Source organism: Puntigrus tetrazona, chromosome 20, assembly GCF_018831695.1.
Source record: "Puntigrus tetrazona isolate hp1 chromosome 20, ASM1883169v1, whole genome shotgun sequence".
NCBI lineage: Eukaryota > Metazoa > Chordata > Actinopteri > Cypriniformes > Cyprinidae > Puntigrus > Puntigrus tetrazona.
In genome coordinates, this window is record NC_056718.1 from 22,329,287 (window position 1) to 22,349,527 (window position 20,241).

Genomic DNA, 20,241 nt, shown 5'->3' on the forward strand with positions numbered 1-20,241 from the left:
GCCATATAAAGTCAATTGTATTATTGCTTCCCAGAGGCTACATTCTGTTGGATTATGGCTGTAGTTAAGTTGATTGATTTTTAAATCTTTAAATCTATTTTTACTTTCATAGGCGAGGCCAAATCAACAACACATGAAAGTGTACTAAAAATGTTCAAATGAAGTCATTAGCGTTTTAGTATAAGCAGTTTTATTCGGATCCCACTGCATTCAGCTGCAGACTAAAATGCCAGTTTATCCAGAAAATGTTTTCTGTTCAGGAACCATGTAAGAAGGTGAAAATGTGATGAAATATTTTGCTTTCGAACACACCGGCGTTCCCGTCTGCTTGTTTTGAATGCAGTAGCGTTTAGACACTTGATGTTTTTCAGCATTGCATCACTTTATAGACAGTCTTCGCTCAGCGGGAACCGTGGGAACGTGATTTCAGAGTTGCCTGAAACTTAAGACGGCTCGCTATTGCATTTAAACCCAATTTGCAGAGCGAGATCGAATGCCCAGCGGTTTAATCAATACATCAGCAGGGAAAATATTCGGCCGAAAAGATATTTTCGTAGAAAATCGGCGAGCGGATTATCACACGGGGCCGAGAAAAATATCTAGAATCACCTCATTTTCACCTTAATGGCCTTTCCATGTATATCGGCTTTCCGTCTGGTAGCCTGGCACTTATCTGGTGACCGTACACATCAGTGCTATCTTCAGCCCTCACTAAAACACAATCAACGGCTGCTTGGCTATTAATTTCACTCCTCCTGCCCTTGACCTTCAGGGGATTATCGTTCCTCTCAGAGCATAAAACCACTGACGCTGCTTATTATTCACATTTCCCATCCACCCCTGGGAATGATCACATTTGAAGTGATCGGGACGCCTGCGCGTGAAAGACTCGAGCGGGGAAGGTAACCGCGTGAGTTTGGCGGATGAGCTCGGGGTGCTGCTCGGATCGTATTAATGTAATGAAGCCCTTTACTGCGCGATCGCTCCATGTGGACAGCCAGATTGCGGCGTCGGTCCTCCTCTCCTTCCGCGTCTTTCTTCCCCCGTCATTCTCGCTGCGCATTCGCGGGCCACCTGCGCTCGTCCTCAAAGCATGCCACGCTCATGTTTCATAAGAAGCGTTTCACTTCTTTCTTTCATTCAGATTGAGTTTCATTTCAGATGCAAGAAACAAAAAGTACTGTGTTTTATGCTTTTCCTGTAGGGTCCTTCTACAAAACGGATGCCTTTTGTGAAAAAATTAAAATAATAATATATATATATATATATATATATATATATATATATATATATATATATATATATACACACACGTTTACAAGTTAATAATGCATTCATAAAAATCTTTACATATTTTTTTAGTTTTATTTAAACCATCTTTGTGTCATTAATGCCATGTTTCATGATGACAAACTGCAATATATGAAAGTAAAAGCTAGCACTTTTTTATTTTAGTTAAAATGTATTACTACACTGCAAAAGATTTGCATATTTTTATAAATAAAACAAAGATTATTTGATTATTTTCTTAATATTTCGTTTTTGTACTTCACAATTTGATATTTAATTGTGTCATGCCATTTCTTTGAAATTTAGTAGCAATTTATTTTTTTATTTTTTTGTAAAAGGCTTACTTTTTCATTAATTTGTTTGTTTTTAAATAATCAACTATTTATATAGTTACATTTTAATTATATAACTATCTACAAACAACATAGTTTGGCTATGATCCTGCCAGGAAAAATTGATGCAAACTGTATTAATCATAATTAATGCTGACAATTATTCAAATATAATATGAATGTGTTAGCACATTTTCTTCGTTAGTGTATATAATAAGCATATTTATGAAAGCAAATAAAAGTATATTTGTAAAATGTAAAGTACAAAAAAAATACTACTGATTAACTAATTCTTAATACAGATTGTAATTTAATAATATTTTAAACAAATTAGATGCTGAACTTTATTTTCTTAAAAACGAAAAATAAATAATTAAATAAATAAATAGGTCCTATTGTAAATTTCTATTGTGAATTAAAAAGTTCCTTAAGATGGAAAAAAATCCTTTCTATCCTATTAAAATCTTACATAATTCCCTTCAAAACATTACTTTTGCAAACCCGGAAAAGGCATCCGTTTGATAGAATCATCCTGTAATGGATTTTGGATGTATTTGAAACATGATGTGGTCATATGACTTTCCCTGTGGTCATGAGCTGTGTGTTGTGTGTGTGTGTGTGTGTGTGCGGTCAGGTCGTCGAGGGAACCGGGCAGTGGAGAGAAGCTGGAGCTGAAGATGACTAACATCGGTGCAGATGTGCTGGAGCTGCTGCTGGAGTTCGTCTACACCGGCTCGCTGGTCATCCACTCGGCCAACGCCAAAACCCTGCTGGAGGCCGCCAACAAGTTTCAGTTCAACACCTTCTGCAAAGTCTGCGTGTCTTTCTTAGGTACGCCGCTCATGAGATCCCGGCATCCATCAGATGGAGTCGTGTTCAAGCTGTATGATGCATTCTTTCATTTGTATAAAGGTCAGAGAACAATTGCATTGAAATGTCAAACCCGATGTCACAATCTCATCCAGCACTGATTATTCCGATCAATACCAAATATAAAGATGACCAACAGAGTGAGGAAAGGTCTGGCAGGAGATGAGGAAAAATTTAGGTTGAGAAAGTACGAGTGTTTCTTCAACTATGAGCACTTTTAGACTACTTAAAATAGTGAGACTTGGAATAGTCAACTTTAAACTAGTGAGAAGTAGCCAATTATACATAAAAACACCGCTAAAGCTCGCTAAAGCTAATTTCGTAGAGTTTTATCTAACATATTTTCACTCTTTTTAAACAGTATCACTAAATTGCACAATAAAAATATATTCCGTTCGCAATAAAAATATATTCCGTGGTATTTACCTTTCTTTTTTTATTATTTATTAAGCTTTTCTATTTGTATAAAATATGCATTACTTGTATTCAACATTCAAGGCTCATTGAGATTTTTATTTTTTTTTTTTTAAATTGATCAGAAAGTAAAGACATTTATAACGTAGCAAATATTTTTATTTCACATAAATACTGCTCTTTTGAACTTTCTATTAATCAGATTCTATCAACTGAAGACTGTTTCAACATTGACAAACAGCAAATCAGCATATTAGCATGATTTCTGAAAAATCACGTGACACTGACGACTACAGTAACGATGCTAAAAATTGCTTTGAATGGCAGGAATCAATGGCATTTAAATAGAAAGCAAATATTTTACAATGTTACTGTTTTCGCTGTATTTTATATTAAATAAATACAGTCAGAGTGAGCATAAAAGACTATTTTCAACCTCTGGTGGAATTATTGTTAGCTATGGTGTTTTTTTTTTCTTCTTCTTTTTCTTTTTTTACCACCTACCAACCTCAAACTATTAAAAAATAATTTTGTTGTTTGACCCTTGTCCCAGTCTTAAAATATGCAACTCTTTTTGAAGGTTGAGACAAGGTTAAAACAATAAAATCTTTGCATGAAAAGGCATTTAAATTTAAACAATAATAATACTATTAAACAGCCAAAATAAGTAATGAAAAAGTTCTATAAAAGTTCTAATAAAAAAAATATATAGCGTTCTTACTTGAAGAAAGAGTCATACATAATGCTAGTGGAACATCTCAGAAAGCTTCAGCGATGGTATTACCTTATCAAAAAGTCATGTTGCTGAGGTTTGTGATACCATTGATATACTATATGCAGCAAGAATGTGGACAAAGTCAAACTTCTGGTTTAAAAGGTCAGTTGATCAGGCAGTAAATATATACCACCAAAAGCTATTGATTTGTTTCTTTCTAGTCTGCAGAAGTGCTCCACAATGTTTTCAAGTGCCTGTAAGACCCCACCAAATGAAAGTCAGTGTAATGCATTCAGAAACATCAGGTTGAGGATTGGTTTGTGCCTTTGGGCAGAAAATCAGATTGCACGTCAAAGTTACAAAGTACAAAACAATTGATTAAGTCCAGCGAGGGTGTGCAGGAACGAGGGGGAACACGGGTTTGGAAATATATTTCAATGCCGAACTTCACAGCACACGGTCTGGGAATTCAAGGACCGCGTGTTACCAGAGCTTGCTTTAAAATAGGTTTAAGAAAAAAAAAGGTTAGAGCAGCCGAAGCTGTATTGGTATAGCGAGGTGTGTTAGTGGTGGGTGCTCTGTTTGCGATGCCACACACAGAAACTTCAGAGCGTGTCTATAAACTCATGCCAGCGTCGGGCATAAGCCTCGCTCTGCGGTCTGTCTGCGGCACGCCATTTACAGCCTCTGGCACAAAAACCTCACCTAACAAAAAAAATCATTTTTCCTTCCTCCGAGAGTGGAAGAAGACGAGTGGCCCGTTTGGCTTATTGGCGATGGCACGCTGCAGGCCAGCCTCCAAAGACCCAGACATAATAAAAGCCCATCTGCCTCCACCAGGCGCTCACTCAACCATTTTTACAACAATTTGTACTCTTCTGTTTTATATTGGAGACAAATTGGGTTGCGTAAGGTCTGCCGATGTCACGGGGTTTCGCGCGGTCCGCATTTATTACGTTTATCCGAATCAGGTTGCGTCTGTTACGGAGTGATTTAGATCTGCTGTCCTTGTTGTTTGCAGTCTTGGACTCATTTGTTTATTGGATTTTGGACAGATTGTCAGAGACGAGCATTCTGCATTGCAGCAAGCGTGGGCTTCAATGTTAGTTACGTACAGAAAATATCATTTTTAAAATTACATAACGTGCATTGAAATTGACATTCATGTAGCATTTTATATTTTGCCATTTTAATTGATTGCTAATGCGTATAGGAAATATATTCCGATTAATTAATAAAATGTACTATTCTTCCTCATATCTCAGTTTTTAGTGAGAAAAACTCATTAACATATATACATTTACATGCAAAAGCCTGAGCATTTTTATTTTTGCATATAGTTTTTGTTTATATATATATATGTGTGTGTGTGTGTGTGTGTGTGTGTGTGTGTGTGTGTGAGTGTCACGTCACATGATCTTTATCATATATATAAAGTTAATATTTTTAAGGAACAAAGAAATCTCTGTATCACTTTACTTAAAAACTTTTATGTATATTGGTTATCATTTTTTATAACAAAAAATCACGTATTGCAATGCATATTATGAATGATTATAATGCACGATTATAACCTTGCTCACAAAGGCTGCATTTATTTGATCCAAAAAACATTGAAGCAATTTAAAATAACTGCTTTCTATTTGAATGTAATTTATTATTAGTTTCAAAGCTGATTTTGCTTGCATCATTGCTCCAGTCTTCAGGAAATTATTCTAACATGTTAATTTTCTGCCCAAGAAACTGTTGTTGTTATTATTATCAGTGTTGAACACAGTTGATAGTTTTTCAGGATTCTTTGAAGATTAGAACGTTATTTAAAATAGAATTCTTTTTACATTAGAAATGATTTACCATTCATTTTGAACAATTTAATTTATCCTTAAACTAAAGCGAACTGTGTATATTTATCTGTAAAATCACACCGTTTTTTTAATGAATTTCATACCTTTAGCATTTCACCACACACGTCTACTTTAACTTTTCTTAGTATGCTTGAATTTGAATTAGAAAGAGATTCTTAAGAAACCACTCAGACCGGCAATCCAGGCTTAGATTCATTCACCGTGGACTCATATTCAGCTCTTGCTGTGTAAAATAGGGCTCTCCACTTACAAAAAGGCTCTTGCCTTGTTAAAAATGTGCACCTTTGCACCCGCTTGGTCAAATACCTTCAGATGTGACTCAGCGGGACTAAAGATGAGCTTCACCTTGCCGTTCTAATCCACAGGACAGCATCCCAACCCACCGCTCTGAGCCCAATTGATTTGTTCTGTTGTTTGTCTCCGGAGCGCCTTAAACAGGGGCCCTTCTCTGGAGCCTTCCAGATATACGGCACAGATAGCTTTGCTAGAGCCTCATCCCCTCGTTGTTGTGATCTTTTATGGATGTGAGGGCCTCTCTTGTTCTCTTCTTCAGAAAAGCAGCTGACTGCAGCAAACTGCCTGGGGGTTCTGGCCATGGCCGAGGCCATGTGCTGCACGGAGCTCCACAACATGGCCAAGGCCTTCGCCCTGCAGAACTTCCCCGACGTGGCGGGACAAGACGAGATTCTCAGCATCTCCAAAGAAGACCTCGTTAACTACCTGTCCAATGACAGCCTGAACACCAAGGCCGAGGAGCTGGTTTATGAGACCGTCGTCAAGTGGATCAAGAAGGACCCAGTCGCAAGAGTACAGGTGAGATCAGCAGAAACATTTACATGTGCTTGTTAAAGAAGCTGCTTCTAATGTAAATCTACATTTTGTCCTCCAAATACATCTTAAAAGAACTGAACCGGACTCACTGAACCAAATACTTTTAGTATTTTAGTATTTTCTGTATAGTATTTTAAAGAATTTGGGTAATCAAACAGTTCACAGTAGACATTGAGGTCTGTAGTATAGGGCAAATAGCATGGAAGTCAATGGCTATCATCTGTTTTGTTGCCCACGTTTAACAGAAGGCGGAAGTTCATACCGGTTCGGAAGGACATGAGGAAGTGTGAATGATGAAAGAATTTACTGGGCGAACTATCCAGTCATTACGTATTTACCTCACAAGGTTCTTTAGTACAATTATGACCTGATTCATTTCAGTTTAATGTGATTGCTGAATTACGAACTGGTTCTGAAAAGCAGCACAAGCAAAGAACAATCTGCTTTCTAAACAAATTATACTTATGAATCAGTACTTTTTGGTGAATCAGTCAAAAACATCAAGCATGGCCAATATAGCTTCAGTTTCGAACAATAGTAAGTGAATTGAAGTCGTATCGCAAATAAGATCAAGAAACAGTTGTTTTTAGTACTTCAAAAAACGTTGCACAAACTGCGTAGTCTCATTCCTGAATAAACTAATATCTCCAGTTCCTGGACAAATTACTCTTTTAGTAAATCAAACTAAAACAGCATGATTTGTGTAGTCTGATTCCTGAACGACTCTCACGAACCAGTTCTTTTAGTGAGTCAAATCTGAACTAATGATAAGCTGATTCTTTTTAAAAACAAATAGTACAAACATACAGAGTGATTACTGTTTAATCGTTTTTCGTACTGTTTAGTTAATAAATCCAACCGGAGTATACTATTCCTCAATTTATGACTCTTACGAAACAGTTATTTTTAGTGATTCAAACATAGCACAGACTCTGTAGTGTAGTTCCTCAGTGAATGACTCTTTTCAGCTGATTCTTTTTTGTTGAATCATAAATGATCGTAATCCACAGATGAATGTCAGTCACAAATCTAACCCTATAAATCTAGTCTGCTCCCCAAACGAATGACCCTTAGAAACATGTATTTAATGTATCAGCAACGTACAACACAACAAGCGCAGTCTGATAAAATCATTTCCTGCTGTTGTGTTGTATTTTTGACCCAGGTATTTCATCTTTCAAAAGTGGAAAAAAAGCGGCCTCGTGAATTCCCAAAGTCTGTTCTTAATCAATTTTTAGTGTATGTTTTTCACATTAAGTCTTAAAATTGTTTTATTTAGCGCTGTGACCGCTTTCAGTTTGGTAGTTTTGTGCGAAAGCAGAATTTTGCCTCTTTTTGTTGAGACACAGCAAGAGTTCAGGCCCCCTGAAGTGCCTTTGTTTCTTTATGGATCAAAAGACCTGTCTGCGGTGGGCTAGGCAATTCAATAGGGCTTCCTCAAATCTCACTTCACATTGAAGAAGTTTTGGCTTCCCGTAGCCCCGAGAACAAGAGGTCAACACCATTTTGCTGGCCTTGCACTTCTATTTCTGTTACCCTGAAGAATACATTCAGGCAAGTCGCAGCAAACATAAATAAGAGAGCTCGGAGCAGAGAGCCGTGCAGAAGCCGAGGGCCGAGATCAGATATTCAGGGGCCGTGTGGCATGACATTGGACCCTTTGGAGCACTGATGTGGTGCAGTGACTGTCTGAAATGGATGAGCCATGTGTGACAGTGCTGCTGCTTCAAAAACCCCCTCATGCACCACCAAAGTTTCTCTCCGCTATAAAACGCCCCACCACCGCGCAGAGTTCATAAACAACTCTGGAACATTGAGCCATGGATGCATTTTTTACAATCTTTCCCCCCCCGTTCCTTTCTCTCTTTCTGAATTTCATCCCCTTCCAGACTCCGATGGACTGAATTTGATTGAATCCACTGACATTTCCTAAGGATATATCAGCTCCAATTGTCACAGTCAATGCACAAACGCAGAGGCAAATGTTTGTTGTTGCTCTGAGCAAACGTTTGTTCGCGAGAGCGTCTCGGCGGTCAGACATGAGTATAATTTTTTGGCCGAAAGTATAGATAATGAAAAAAATAACAACTTTTATCCTTCACTGTGAATTAGTTGTAAATTAGCGGGTGTGGGCCGCGTGCAGCCGCCAGACCTCCATGCGCAGTGATGTATGGACCTTTATTGTGCGATCCTTCACGCCGCTGCACAATTTGCATTAGTTTATTACAGTGAGTCAACATGCTTTTTATGTGCTTGTAACACAAGGGCCCATGCGAGTCGCTGGGGAAGGAGCCGAGCTTTAAATAGAGACTCTTACGGCACACCTGGGACCGGAACGAACCCCTGCATGAGATGAGAGCGATCAGCCCTGTCCTAATGTTAGTAAATGATCCTTACTTTGTCCTTGGTCCAGTAGTCATACATCTAGATGGACTGGGTGATTTATGGGGACTCGTTCTGAGATTGCGGAAAGAAATTGGATTGAGAATATGTCAATATTTCGGGGATAAAAGTACCTAGATGCTTGTTTTATCACTTGCTTAAAGAGTGTGAAAGATCGGACGGATTTACCGAAGCGTTCAGAACACACAGATCTAGTCTCGCGCGAAACCTGATTTTGACTGTCATCATAAATGCGGTTGTCATTATGACTAAAAGTTGACAGTAAGGCATCCAGTGTAGCAAGCATTTAGACATTTTATAAATCATTTCCCTCACTTCTTGGTGCAAATAGTTATAATATTTTAAGAGCTTTTATTTTGCTTGGTCCATTTGCTTGACAAAAATCCCATTATTTTCCCTAGTGGAATTGATTTTTAACACCACAGTGAGCTCTTGAAGTTGTTAATCGATGCTTCTGTTGGAGCCGTTATTATGCTTTATTTTTGTTTTTATATCTCAATAACTTTTTTTTTACTGTGTTTAGCAGTCCATTTCCTAGTGAACTCTTAACTGGTCGATCTGGGTGGGTCGCGGAGTGAACGGTCAAAGGAGCGTCACGATCAACAAACAGCTTTGTTTTTAAGTTTTTCTGATGCAAGACTTATTTTAAAAGACGTGCATGAAAGCTGTTGACACTTCTGACAGATGCAGTTTAAGTAAAGAGTGCCTGAGAAAAAAACATGCTGTGCAGTATCTGCGGTCAGATGGGATGTTGACAGGCTTAATGTCACATAACTGGTACGTTTGTTAGCTAGGAAGGATTTGCATGAAGGTATAATATTCATTCTTTTCTGGAGCAGTTTACATGCTTCATGAACGGTTTGTGTTAGCATTGTATGCTATTCATCGTGTTTTTCTTCCATAAACCAAAAATACCAAATTTTTTCAGTTGTGTGATTTTGTATGTTTAAATGATAAAGTTGAGAACCACTGGTCTAGGCTATCCATGAATTATGAAAGGAAATATTCTACAATCAGATTCACTCTAGTGAAGCATTGCGAAAAAAATATAATAGAATCAGTATACATTTTCTATATTTTTGCCTACATTTTCAAACTACTTGTACTCTGCGTGTACTTAAAATACACATTAAAGCCAGTAAGTTTTCTGGGGTATATATATATATAAATATATATTTTTCTATATTTATAAACCACTTTTGATATCTCTCAATCAATATTTTAATTCAGTTTCATGACTTGGAATGCTTCGTCTTCATCCAGTTGTTAAACACTTTGAGTCATTTGTCTTATAATTTTATTTATTTATTCATTTATTATTATTTTTTATGATTAGTATTCAGCTGATCATGATACTCTACTGAATCGTCTAAGGAATGAAGTTGGCATCAGGGGTACAAAACTAGATTCTCTACATCTTCCACTCACTTACGGGGTACCTCAGGGGTCCTTCATGGGTTTTGTTACGAGGAAATATAATATTTTGTATCATTGTTATTCTAACAATACTAAGATTTGCATCCCCTTTAGTTCTGAGATCTCTTATTATGAACCCTTGCTATAAAGTGTTTTAAAGATATCAAATGCTGGACAGCAAGAAACTTTCTCCAATTAAATGAGAGCAAAACTGAGATGAATATCTTTTACTTGGGCCATCTGCTGCTGTCTACTAACCTAGATTTTCTGTCTTCCAATGTTCATCCTTTTGCTAAAAACTTTTGAATTTTGAAGAACAGATAAGTGCAGTAGTGAAGAGCAGCTTCTTTCAGTTAAGGCAAACAGCCAAATTAAAACATATGCTCTCATTTAAAGATTTGGAGATCGTTTTCCGTGCTTTCCTTTCTTCCAGATTAGACCATTGCAATGCACTTTATATGGGTCTCAATCAATCTCTATGTATCACTTGCAGTTGGTTCAAAATGCAGCTGCGAGGCTGCTGACTGGCAACAGGAGGAGGGAAAGCATCGCTTCATTGGTTTCCAGTGCAGTATAGAATCCATTTATAAGTTTTATTATTTGTTTTTTTAAACATTAAATGGTGTAGATTCATCCTATCTTGCCGAGCTTCTCAATTACCAACAATCTTGACGACGCCACAGATCCTCTGCTAAACAACTCCTGCTTGTTTCCTGTTCTCATTTAAACCAGAAAGGGACTCAAGCTTTCTCGATAGCTGGATCAAGACTATGGAATAGCTTAACTCAGGACATCAGATCTGCGACTAAACTAGGGCTTAAGACCCACTTGCATTCCCAGGTTTTGGTAGAACTGTGCTGTGTAGCTTTTGTTGGCTACTAGTGTTCACAGTGCCATAGAAGAACCTTTTTGTGATTCCATAAAGAGCCTTTAACACCTGAACAACCTTTGTGTTTCACAAAAGGTTCTTTGTGGCAAAAAAAGGTTGTTCAAATTATAAAAAGGTAAGAAAGAGATGGTTCTTTAAAGACTGAATGCTTCTTCTGTGGCACTGCAGTGTACTTATTACACTAGTTGTTTAAATGTGCTATATAAATAAGCTGACCTTGACCATTTTGTTTTATTTTCAGATCCAAGGTGGCTTTAAATGTGGGCAGTAACTGCTGCACTCCTTTGAACATATGAGTCACTTAATTTAAGTGCCTGCTTTCCTTGAAATCTATTCATTAAGGCAATCTGATTGCTATCAGTAAATTACAATTACTGTGCAAGCATTACATCAACTACTTAATATGCATAAGTCAGTCCGATGAAGTTTCTAATGTGCCCAACCACTTTTTTTATTGTTCTTATGTCCTTTCCTATTAGACGCCCCAGTAGTAGCATCCTGATTCCCAGTAATCGTGCTCTGTTTTGTTCTGCGTCCAATATACTTCAGACAGTCTTAACAGCGTAGCCCGAGATTCGATTGTTCAAAAGAGAAAGCAAACCTCGTAGTCCGACCGCCTCCAGTGACTCGAATATCATGCGCAAGCACAAAAATCAGCTTTGATAAACCTTGGCCTCAGTGCCACGCGTCCACCTGCCGGGACCAAGCAGCAGTCACGCTGTCACTCAAACGCAAACTAAACTTCCCGAGATTGCTAACAGCACGGCTCTGGAGCCCGCCAAAGATCAGGCCCTTGTCCCGCCGAGCACAAGTCAAACTCCAAACCCTTTCCACGACACGTCCGGAGCCCGGCCCGCACGCGTTCAATTAGAGCCTTGCAATCCTGCCAAGCCCTGCGCAGCGGAACCATTAAAGAAACGCCCCGGACGAATTCATACGGCACTTTATCGTGACCGGTGAGGCCGGCTGACAAAGAAGGTTGATTAATTGCATCTCCTTTGAGGAGAGAACTAATATGCAGCTGAAAAGAATGCTTAATGATGGTTTTTGCACAAGGGGGCAATCTGCATTCACCCTCGGCAGGGATATCTAATTCAGCAGTCAGAAAATAACAATGGATGTGGCGGCGTTGATGCTCGGCCCTGGCAGACAGTACTCATTAGCTGCCGGGGTCATGTTTGACTTGAGGGCATAGAGGAGAATCTTCCCATTCCAGCCTTTTAATGAGATCAGAACTTCTTGAATTTGCAGATGTTACTAAGGACTTCAATCTCGCCCCTCATTCAGTCCGAGCATAAAGACGTGGCGTCTGGACTATTACCGTTTCACGATGATCATTTAGTCTGAATTAAAACCGTAAAGCAAATATATAGCAGAGAAGCGCTGGAGTTTATTATGGTTTGCGGATCAAATGTGCTGGGCGGTTATCGGTCTGTTTATGTTTATGTTATTGATTTGTGCTTAATTTCGCATCATAAAATACCTAGATCTTTCCGGCTCGGTGGAAATAAGAGTTCAATCTGCTACACGGATGTAAAGTTTACAACGCAAAGGTGTTGGTCGATAATCGAAGACGCTCTTCTGAACTCACCCTGTGACGTTTGGAGTAATTTTAGCAAATATGCTGGATATGAATCATTTCAAAAAAGAATTTATTACTTCAGCCTGACAACATATGTAAAGTTGAGCATGTAATACAGTGGGAAGCACTGAAAAAGTTAGTATTATAGTACTATTCTGGCATAAAGTTTTTATTCACTATAAGCTGATTTTTGTTTTGCGTTGTACAGTCGTTCGTTTGGTAATGCTTAATGAGATCATTTGTTCATTCATGCATCCGATAATCAAACATACTCTTCTAAACTCATTACGTTGAACTGGGAAAGTTTGATTCATTTCAGCGAGTCAGATCATTTGAATGATTCATATAAATAATCAGTTAAAAGCAATTTACCAGTTCATTTCTGGGCATATATCTCTTTGTATTATAAACATATAGCTGTCTTAAAGGTACAGTAGAAAGAGAAACAAGTGAATATTTAACAACAAATCTACCACACAAAAGGAAATCCAGTAGGAAAAGGATTACATTTTTTTTAAATTTTAAATTAAATTATTATTAATTGATTATTTATGCATTGATAAATGTAGAAACACCCTAAATTCAATTAAAACATTGTCATGGACATCAGTTTTTTTCAATACTAAATATTTCTTTGCAAGAAAAAAGCACAGAAATGCCTACCTAGATATGAATGTTGTTCACTTAAGTGTATCATATGGACATATGGACTATGTTTATTTCATTTTGCCATGCATGTAACATTTAGTTTTCCACATAGTGCCAAGTGTTTTGTCATGTTACAGGGCTTCTTTGTTGCAAATAAAATAGCATTTTACTGTATTTTACTGTAAACTTTATATATTCTATTTACCATAAGCCAATAGTTTGGTATTGTGCCATCATTTATGATTCATTTGATTCATAGCTTAACAAGGTTGTTTGTTTGTTTATAGCTTCTAATAAATAAGTTGAATGATTTATAAAAATTAATCCGTTTAAAGAATTAATCGCCAATTAATATCTCTGTGTACTATATACCGCACAGTACATAGAAACACCTTAAATCCACAGTAGAAACTAAATCAGCTTATTTCATCAGTGTTGGAGAAGCTACATTGAAAAAGAGCAGTATTATTATCAATTAGGTAGCATTTTACTTTAATGTTCTTGAATTCGTTTTTACTAATAAATGTAAAAACACTAATCTGAGTTACAATATAGCGGGGAGCTACAGGATTTTGTATACTAAGTATTTCATCACTGAAGCACCTTTTTAATCACAGTTTTTGAACTGGTTCATTTATAATACTTGAACAATTTGAATGAATCAATGCACTAAAATTCTAATTAAAGCATGTTTATTACTAGTCCGCTGCGTAAATGCAATACAGTAATGCGCGTTTTGTCTTGTTACAATGAAAAATAGTCTTTTTAGTATAAAGGTGTCATACCGCTATTTTCAATTCTGTTTAATATATAGATTTGAATCACCGTAAGTCAATAGCTTTACATTGTAATGCATTTTTGAAATGAATTTGGCTGCGCTCAGTGTGGGCCTTCGTTCTTTTTCACGCGGGACTCTAAAATCTCAGCGCTAGCCACGTCTTAAAACTATTTATTAAAAGCATTTTTCGAAAAGCCTGCAGTATGAAGGAAATGAACGAGAAAAACGCTTGAGGAAGCGAGGCTGCTGAGAAAACGGCCAGCCTCTGTTGCGTTTTATTGAGACGGTGAGTCAGCTTCGGCTCCTGTGCATACATCTCTGTTGTGTTCGCTCTTTCAAAAGCTGAAAGCCAGGCGTAAGGCCAACCGAATCTCGCTTCAATGCACACAGACTTCTCCCTCTCTTCGCTTGTGTTTCTCTCTTTCTCTCTCTCAGGAAGGGATACCCCCCGGCTGAACTCCTCTGTTTTGTGTTTGAGAGAATATTTCAGTGGCTCATTTCTTTCTGCCTGGCTGATGTTATATTTAAGGGAGACTAAATAAAGTTTCTCCACACTCGGTATCTTCTGCGTAAAAAAACAACATGAGGCCTCTCACACACGTTCGCTGTGTTTCTAAACCTGAGCTGCCTCTGGAGGCAGTGTTTTCAGACGCACTCAGTGCTCCTGACTCAAAGGCTTTTGGGAAAGTACTTGTTTTGGCCAAATTCTATGTACTGCACTGCCAACAAAAAAAAAAAAAAAGAATTTTTGTCTCGAACATTCGAATCATTTCTAAATCGAGATACATTTACTCGAGGGGCAAAATACTTAAGATAGTAGTTATTTGTTGTAATTAAGCCTTTGTTTTTCGCTTTTGTAAGTTACTTGCTAAATGCGTTATGTAAATGTACATAAACGTGCTAATGTCTTGTTTTTTGAAGGAAAAAAGGACTTGACTTATTTTATGCTTAAAATAAAATGTAATATAAATTTAAAAAATTATATTAATTTGATATAAAGGGGAAATATACTTTTTCTGTGTGTCTGATTAAAAACAAATTGTTTAGTACATATGTAAATATGTATAGGTATTGGAAAATATTTTGGAATATTCAGTATTCAATATTCAATATTTAATATTGCAGTATATATATATATATATATATATATATATATATATATATATATATATATATATATATATATATACACACACACATATATATATTTGTGTGTGTATATATTTAATTTTGATGCATTTAAAAAAATTCTTATGGAATTGTGCTTTTCAAGTAATTTTGTCTCGATTTAAAACTCGATTTAAGATATTTGTACTCGAAAAACACTGAGCAAGAAAATATTTTATTAAGTGTGTCTTTCAGTGAGTCAAGATTGTGACGAGTGAACTGACGAATGTCTCCCTTAAAGAAATATAGCCAGGTTCCTGATTGTCATCTCTGGTTTCAGGCATAACCTTTAACATCCATGGAATCTTTCCATTCTACAAAAGTTTCCTTGTATCAGAAAATTCTTTAGATCACACAGAATGTTCTTCGCGCTAAGAAAAACACGGCTCTTTTAACAACTATAAGCTGAAAGGTTATTTGAGGAACCCAAAATAGACATTACTGCGAAAGCTCCCTTTGAAGCCTTCATTTCAGACCGTAGTGTTTGTTCATGCTGTGTATTTTATGTTGATTTGAGTATCGCGGTGTTAGTTCTAGCAGCTCGCGTTAGGATGTAGAGAGATGTTTGTGAGGAGCACAGAGCTGGTGCCAGTTTAAAGAGTTTTTAATCAGTCATTTATGAGGTTCCGTGCTTGTTAGGGTGCTGTCTAGGCAGGCGGCTCGTAGGTTTGGGAACAGAGAAGTGGATACCCAGATGCTGCTTCCTGCTGCCCGGCGGACGGCAGGAAGTGGAAAATACTCCACGTGCGCTTCTCGTCACCGCACGCCCCCAGCAGGTTGACACCTAGAATCTGTCATTGAAACCCAGCGTGGCGTCAGACTGATTAGCCCTGACGTGAGAGAGTGTGTGTGTGTGCGCGTGTGTGTCTGAGCTGATGCTGTATGCAGGTTTAATGTGACCGCTGAGGTGTGTAAGTATTGTGTCTGGGACGGGAAGGTGAGATACCGCGCAATGTCTCACCAGTAAGCCAATACCTCTTGCATATCGAATGAGTCGAGAGAATGCATAAAACTTCTTTAAGCGGCGCAGTGTGGAGGTGGACATGCGCTGGTCGGGTCTGCGCGAGGAGTAAGAGATGAGCGATCACCACTGTGCCCTTAAGCAAGACACTTAACCTCTCTGTTAACAAGTGAACTGCAGGTCGTTTCTGACAGAAGTGTCTGCTAATTGACTTTTGAAAGAAGCTGTGCATTTTAACCATGCGCTGGGTTCATGTTCAAGATCTTAGGTGAAGTGTTTATTGTTTCACCGTTGCAAAGAAAAATGAAAAATGTTGTTTTTTATGCACATCATAGATAGATAGACAGACAGGAATACAGATAATTATATAGATAAATATATACAGATATATAGATAAAGTTAGTTTATATTAAAGTATATTATATTGTTATTTAAATTAATTACATTTTATAAAGATTTAATAGAAATTAATAAATAAATAAATAAATAAATAATAAATTAATTCAAAACAAATATAGTAAAATTACTAAATAAATTAATTAATAAAGCATTTTGATAATAAAATGTAAACCTGTATTTTTACTATATGTGGGTAAAAATTGGATAGTGTCCTGTGGCATGACTTAGCAAAAATATAGAAAATATAGTACAAATTGTAACTATTTCTTAGAGCACATGTGTGCATATTTCTATATACATAATAAATATACACAATACAAAACTATATAGTGATAGTACTATATATATATATATATATATATATATATATATATATATATATATATATATACATACATACATATATATATATATATATATATACATATACATATATATATATATATATATATATATATATATATATATGTGTATATATATATATATATATATATATATATATATATATATATATATATATGTATATAAGTATGTATGTATGTATATATGTATGTATATATATATATATATATATATATATATATACACACACACACATATACATTTTTGTGTGCACACGAGATGCAGTCTGGCTTGTCTGCTGCTTTGAGCACGTGGTGTGATTTCCTCATCATGCATGCATTCGTCGCCTCGTCCCGTCACCCTCTCTCTCTCTGAGGTGATCAACACCTGACAATTACATTACAGGAGCAGAAGGACCCTCTGTCCCCGGAGGTCCCGCACGACAGAAGGGAAATGCTCTGAAGGCATGCCTACACACGAAGACAAATAGCTGTAGGAGGCGTCAGAGAGGAGCTGGGGAGTCTGAGGTGTGTGATTCACGGATGAGACCCTGATGAAGTCCGTCAGGCACAACCCGAACGGCCGGCTTAAGCACAGCACGTCACATCCCTTTAGCATTGATTTAATGCGCTGGAGATCGGCGTCGTTAAGCTCATTGACAAATTGAGCCTAGCATCGGAAAGGGTCTAAGCGCGAGGTGCTGGATACATGAATATAAATGAGGCAGAGGATACGGGACGCGCGTGCAGCTAATGCCCTTAGCGTGCATCTCCTGTGCTGTTTATGGCTGAATAATTCACAGAGCCGCATGCCATGGGTGCGTGTGCTGGGTTACAGGTCAGACGGGGTGAAACGGCCTGACACAGGGCTTTTCATTCTGTGAAAAAGCTTGCTACTTTCCATAGATCTAGCTACAATGCAAATAAGCCTGGTAATAAAGGGTGACAGAGCCGTCATGTTTAGTCAAAGTACTGTGCTTTACAAGTTTAAAGCAATGCAGGTATAAGCAGATGGGGTTAAATGTATAACACAGACATATATAATGCTGTAAAGTTGTGATATGAAATAGTTAAAACAAATGAATATAGAACAGGTTATTTATGTATACTTACATACTTAACTATTACGTAAATAATCTACTGTGAACTAATCTTTATTATATATATATATATATATATATATATATATATATATATATATATATATATATATATATATATATATATTATAATCAGTTAGAATCAGTGTTAAAATATTAATCGTTCAAATATTTAAAATTTAAATTCATTTGTATTTATGCATGTCAGAAGATATTTTGTATGAAAAAATATTATCAAGTTTATTGGAAATGGAAAAGTTATTTTATTATTAAAAATAAATAGATCATTTACTACAATAAGATATAAATTTGATATAAAATGACTAAATATATCAGGATATCAAATGAAATGTGTCACATTGTTATTAATAAAATGCTATATGTAAAAAATATATTACAGAATTTGTATGTATTCAAAGTGTATTTAAAATATTTGAATTGAACACAATTTGATAATATAAAATAAAGTTTATTAAATTGTATAAAATAGATACATGAATATATAATTGTTATATAATGTGTAATAAAATAAAATAATATATTATTTAATGTATAAAATACTTTTTTTCGTATTTTTCAACAATGTTTTAATAATGATAATAATAATAAAATGTATTTATTATTATGATTATATACTAATATATTAAATACTTATATATTGTATACACTTAATAAAGTCTTTTTTTGTATCCTCTGATATTTCCATGTGTATTTCAGGTATATTTCTGTCCTCTTTAACGGCTGCCGTCTACATTACGATGTGGTTCTTCATCTTAGTTTCATCTTAGTTCGTGATTTCTTCCCTCTGTTGCGTTTTTCATCCTTCGGGGTGAAATGTGTCACCGCCGAGCCGCCGCTGCTTCTTTGGTTTTTCCTGGAGGGTTGCATATTTTATCACTATCATTTAATAGCTGGCGCAGGACAGGAGTCTACGAGCACCAGCAACGCATTTAGTTGTTCAGATTTATGAGCTGGAGCTCAAATCCCCCTCGTCTGGTCCCGGCCGGCTGGCTCGTGATGATTTTCTCTAACCAGTCCAGAGCGGTTTGGCTGGGTCGAGGGGGAAGGGAGCGGCGGCGCCGGGGGAGCGTCCGTCTGCCGTGACATTATTTTAGATCAGATCCTCCGTTCCGTTAATCCCTGATCTCACAGGCCGGATGCAGGCGATGCGTGATCCCGTCGAGGGGACGTGTGCTAAACCGAAGCGCGCAAATGATGCTCGCGTGACGCGCAAACACGGAGTAATTAACATTCCGTGAAGGTGGAAGTCCCGCCAGAGCGGTGAGGTAAAGCAGAAAGTTCAGATCCGGCTCACGTTTTTGGATGGTTAAGCCGCGAGGAGGGCTGGCACTCGGGGGGTCTGAGGTCTCTCTCGGGCCGCTGCGTGCGCCTGGCCTCTTGCCTTCTATTGTTTAGGGAAGATTTTTTAATTTAGGGATGCATAAAGGTTTATTTATTTGACGCTGAGTGAAGTTTGCGTAACTTTCATATCGGTTAAAATAATAAATGCATGCAAATGAATTACTCGTGATATTGTTAATTACCTTGATATGTTGGTTGCACTATAATCAGATTATGATTCACAAGATGTTGCATCACAATGCGATGTGATTTTACGTTTATTGTATAAAATATTTATTTACTGTTAAATAGCCAGTTTATTAAATTAATTCATACGTATCAATTACTATTAATTAATCTGGTATAATAGCTAAATGTATTGTTCACACTGTGAATGAATTAGTTATTTTAAGGTGTCATTGTTACACTTTACACGTGCTTATTATTATAATAGTAATAAATGATGAATAATTACATGCATGCAGCACTAATGTACCTTGCCTTAACCAATTAATTAAAATTACTCAGTGACACGGACAACTTAAAATAAAGTTAAACCCTGGATTTAATGCGCACCGATTTATTTAGTCAAGCTAACTTTGATATTGCTAATTAACAATAATGATAATAAAATAAATGAATCAATAAATAGTAGACTTATAGTACCGCTTATATCTTTTCATATATAATTTTTAGGCTTTTTGCTGTAGTTAATGCAGCCTTTCTAATATCCTGCCAATAACAAATGCAGTAATTTAATATTTAAGATAATAAAAGTTACAGCCATAATTGAAAACGCTGATAGATTTGAAGAAGAAGCCCTCGCATTAGAATACATGGATGCTCTCTCGAGGGTTATTTTGACCTTCAGCCTCTACGTACTTTTCACTATCCATAAA

At 36.7% G+C, this 20,241-nt stretch overlaps 1 protein-coding gene across 1 annotated transcript in view; it reads left to right on the forward strand.

Annotated features, from left to right (window-relative positions):
- LOC122325512 (kelch-like protein 29) overlaps positions 1 to 20,241 on the forward strand; it is a 108,788-nt gene that overhangs the window by 43,640 nt on the left and 44,907 nt on the right. Inside the window, exons 5-6 of the mRNA XM_043220549.1 lie at positions 2,257 to 2,453; positions 6,040 to 6,299. Of these exons, the coding sequence (XP_043076484.1) occupies positions 2,257 to 2,453; positions 6,040 to 6,299 (457 nt within the window). The remainder of the gene's footprint in view (positions 1 to 2,256; positions 2,454 to 6,039; positions 6,300 to 20,241) is intronic.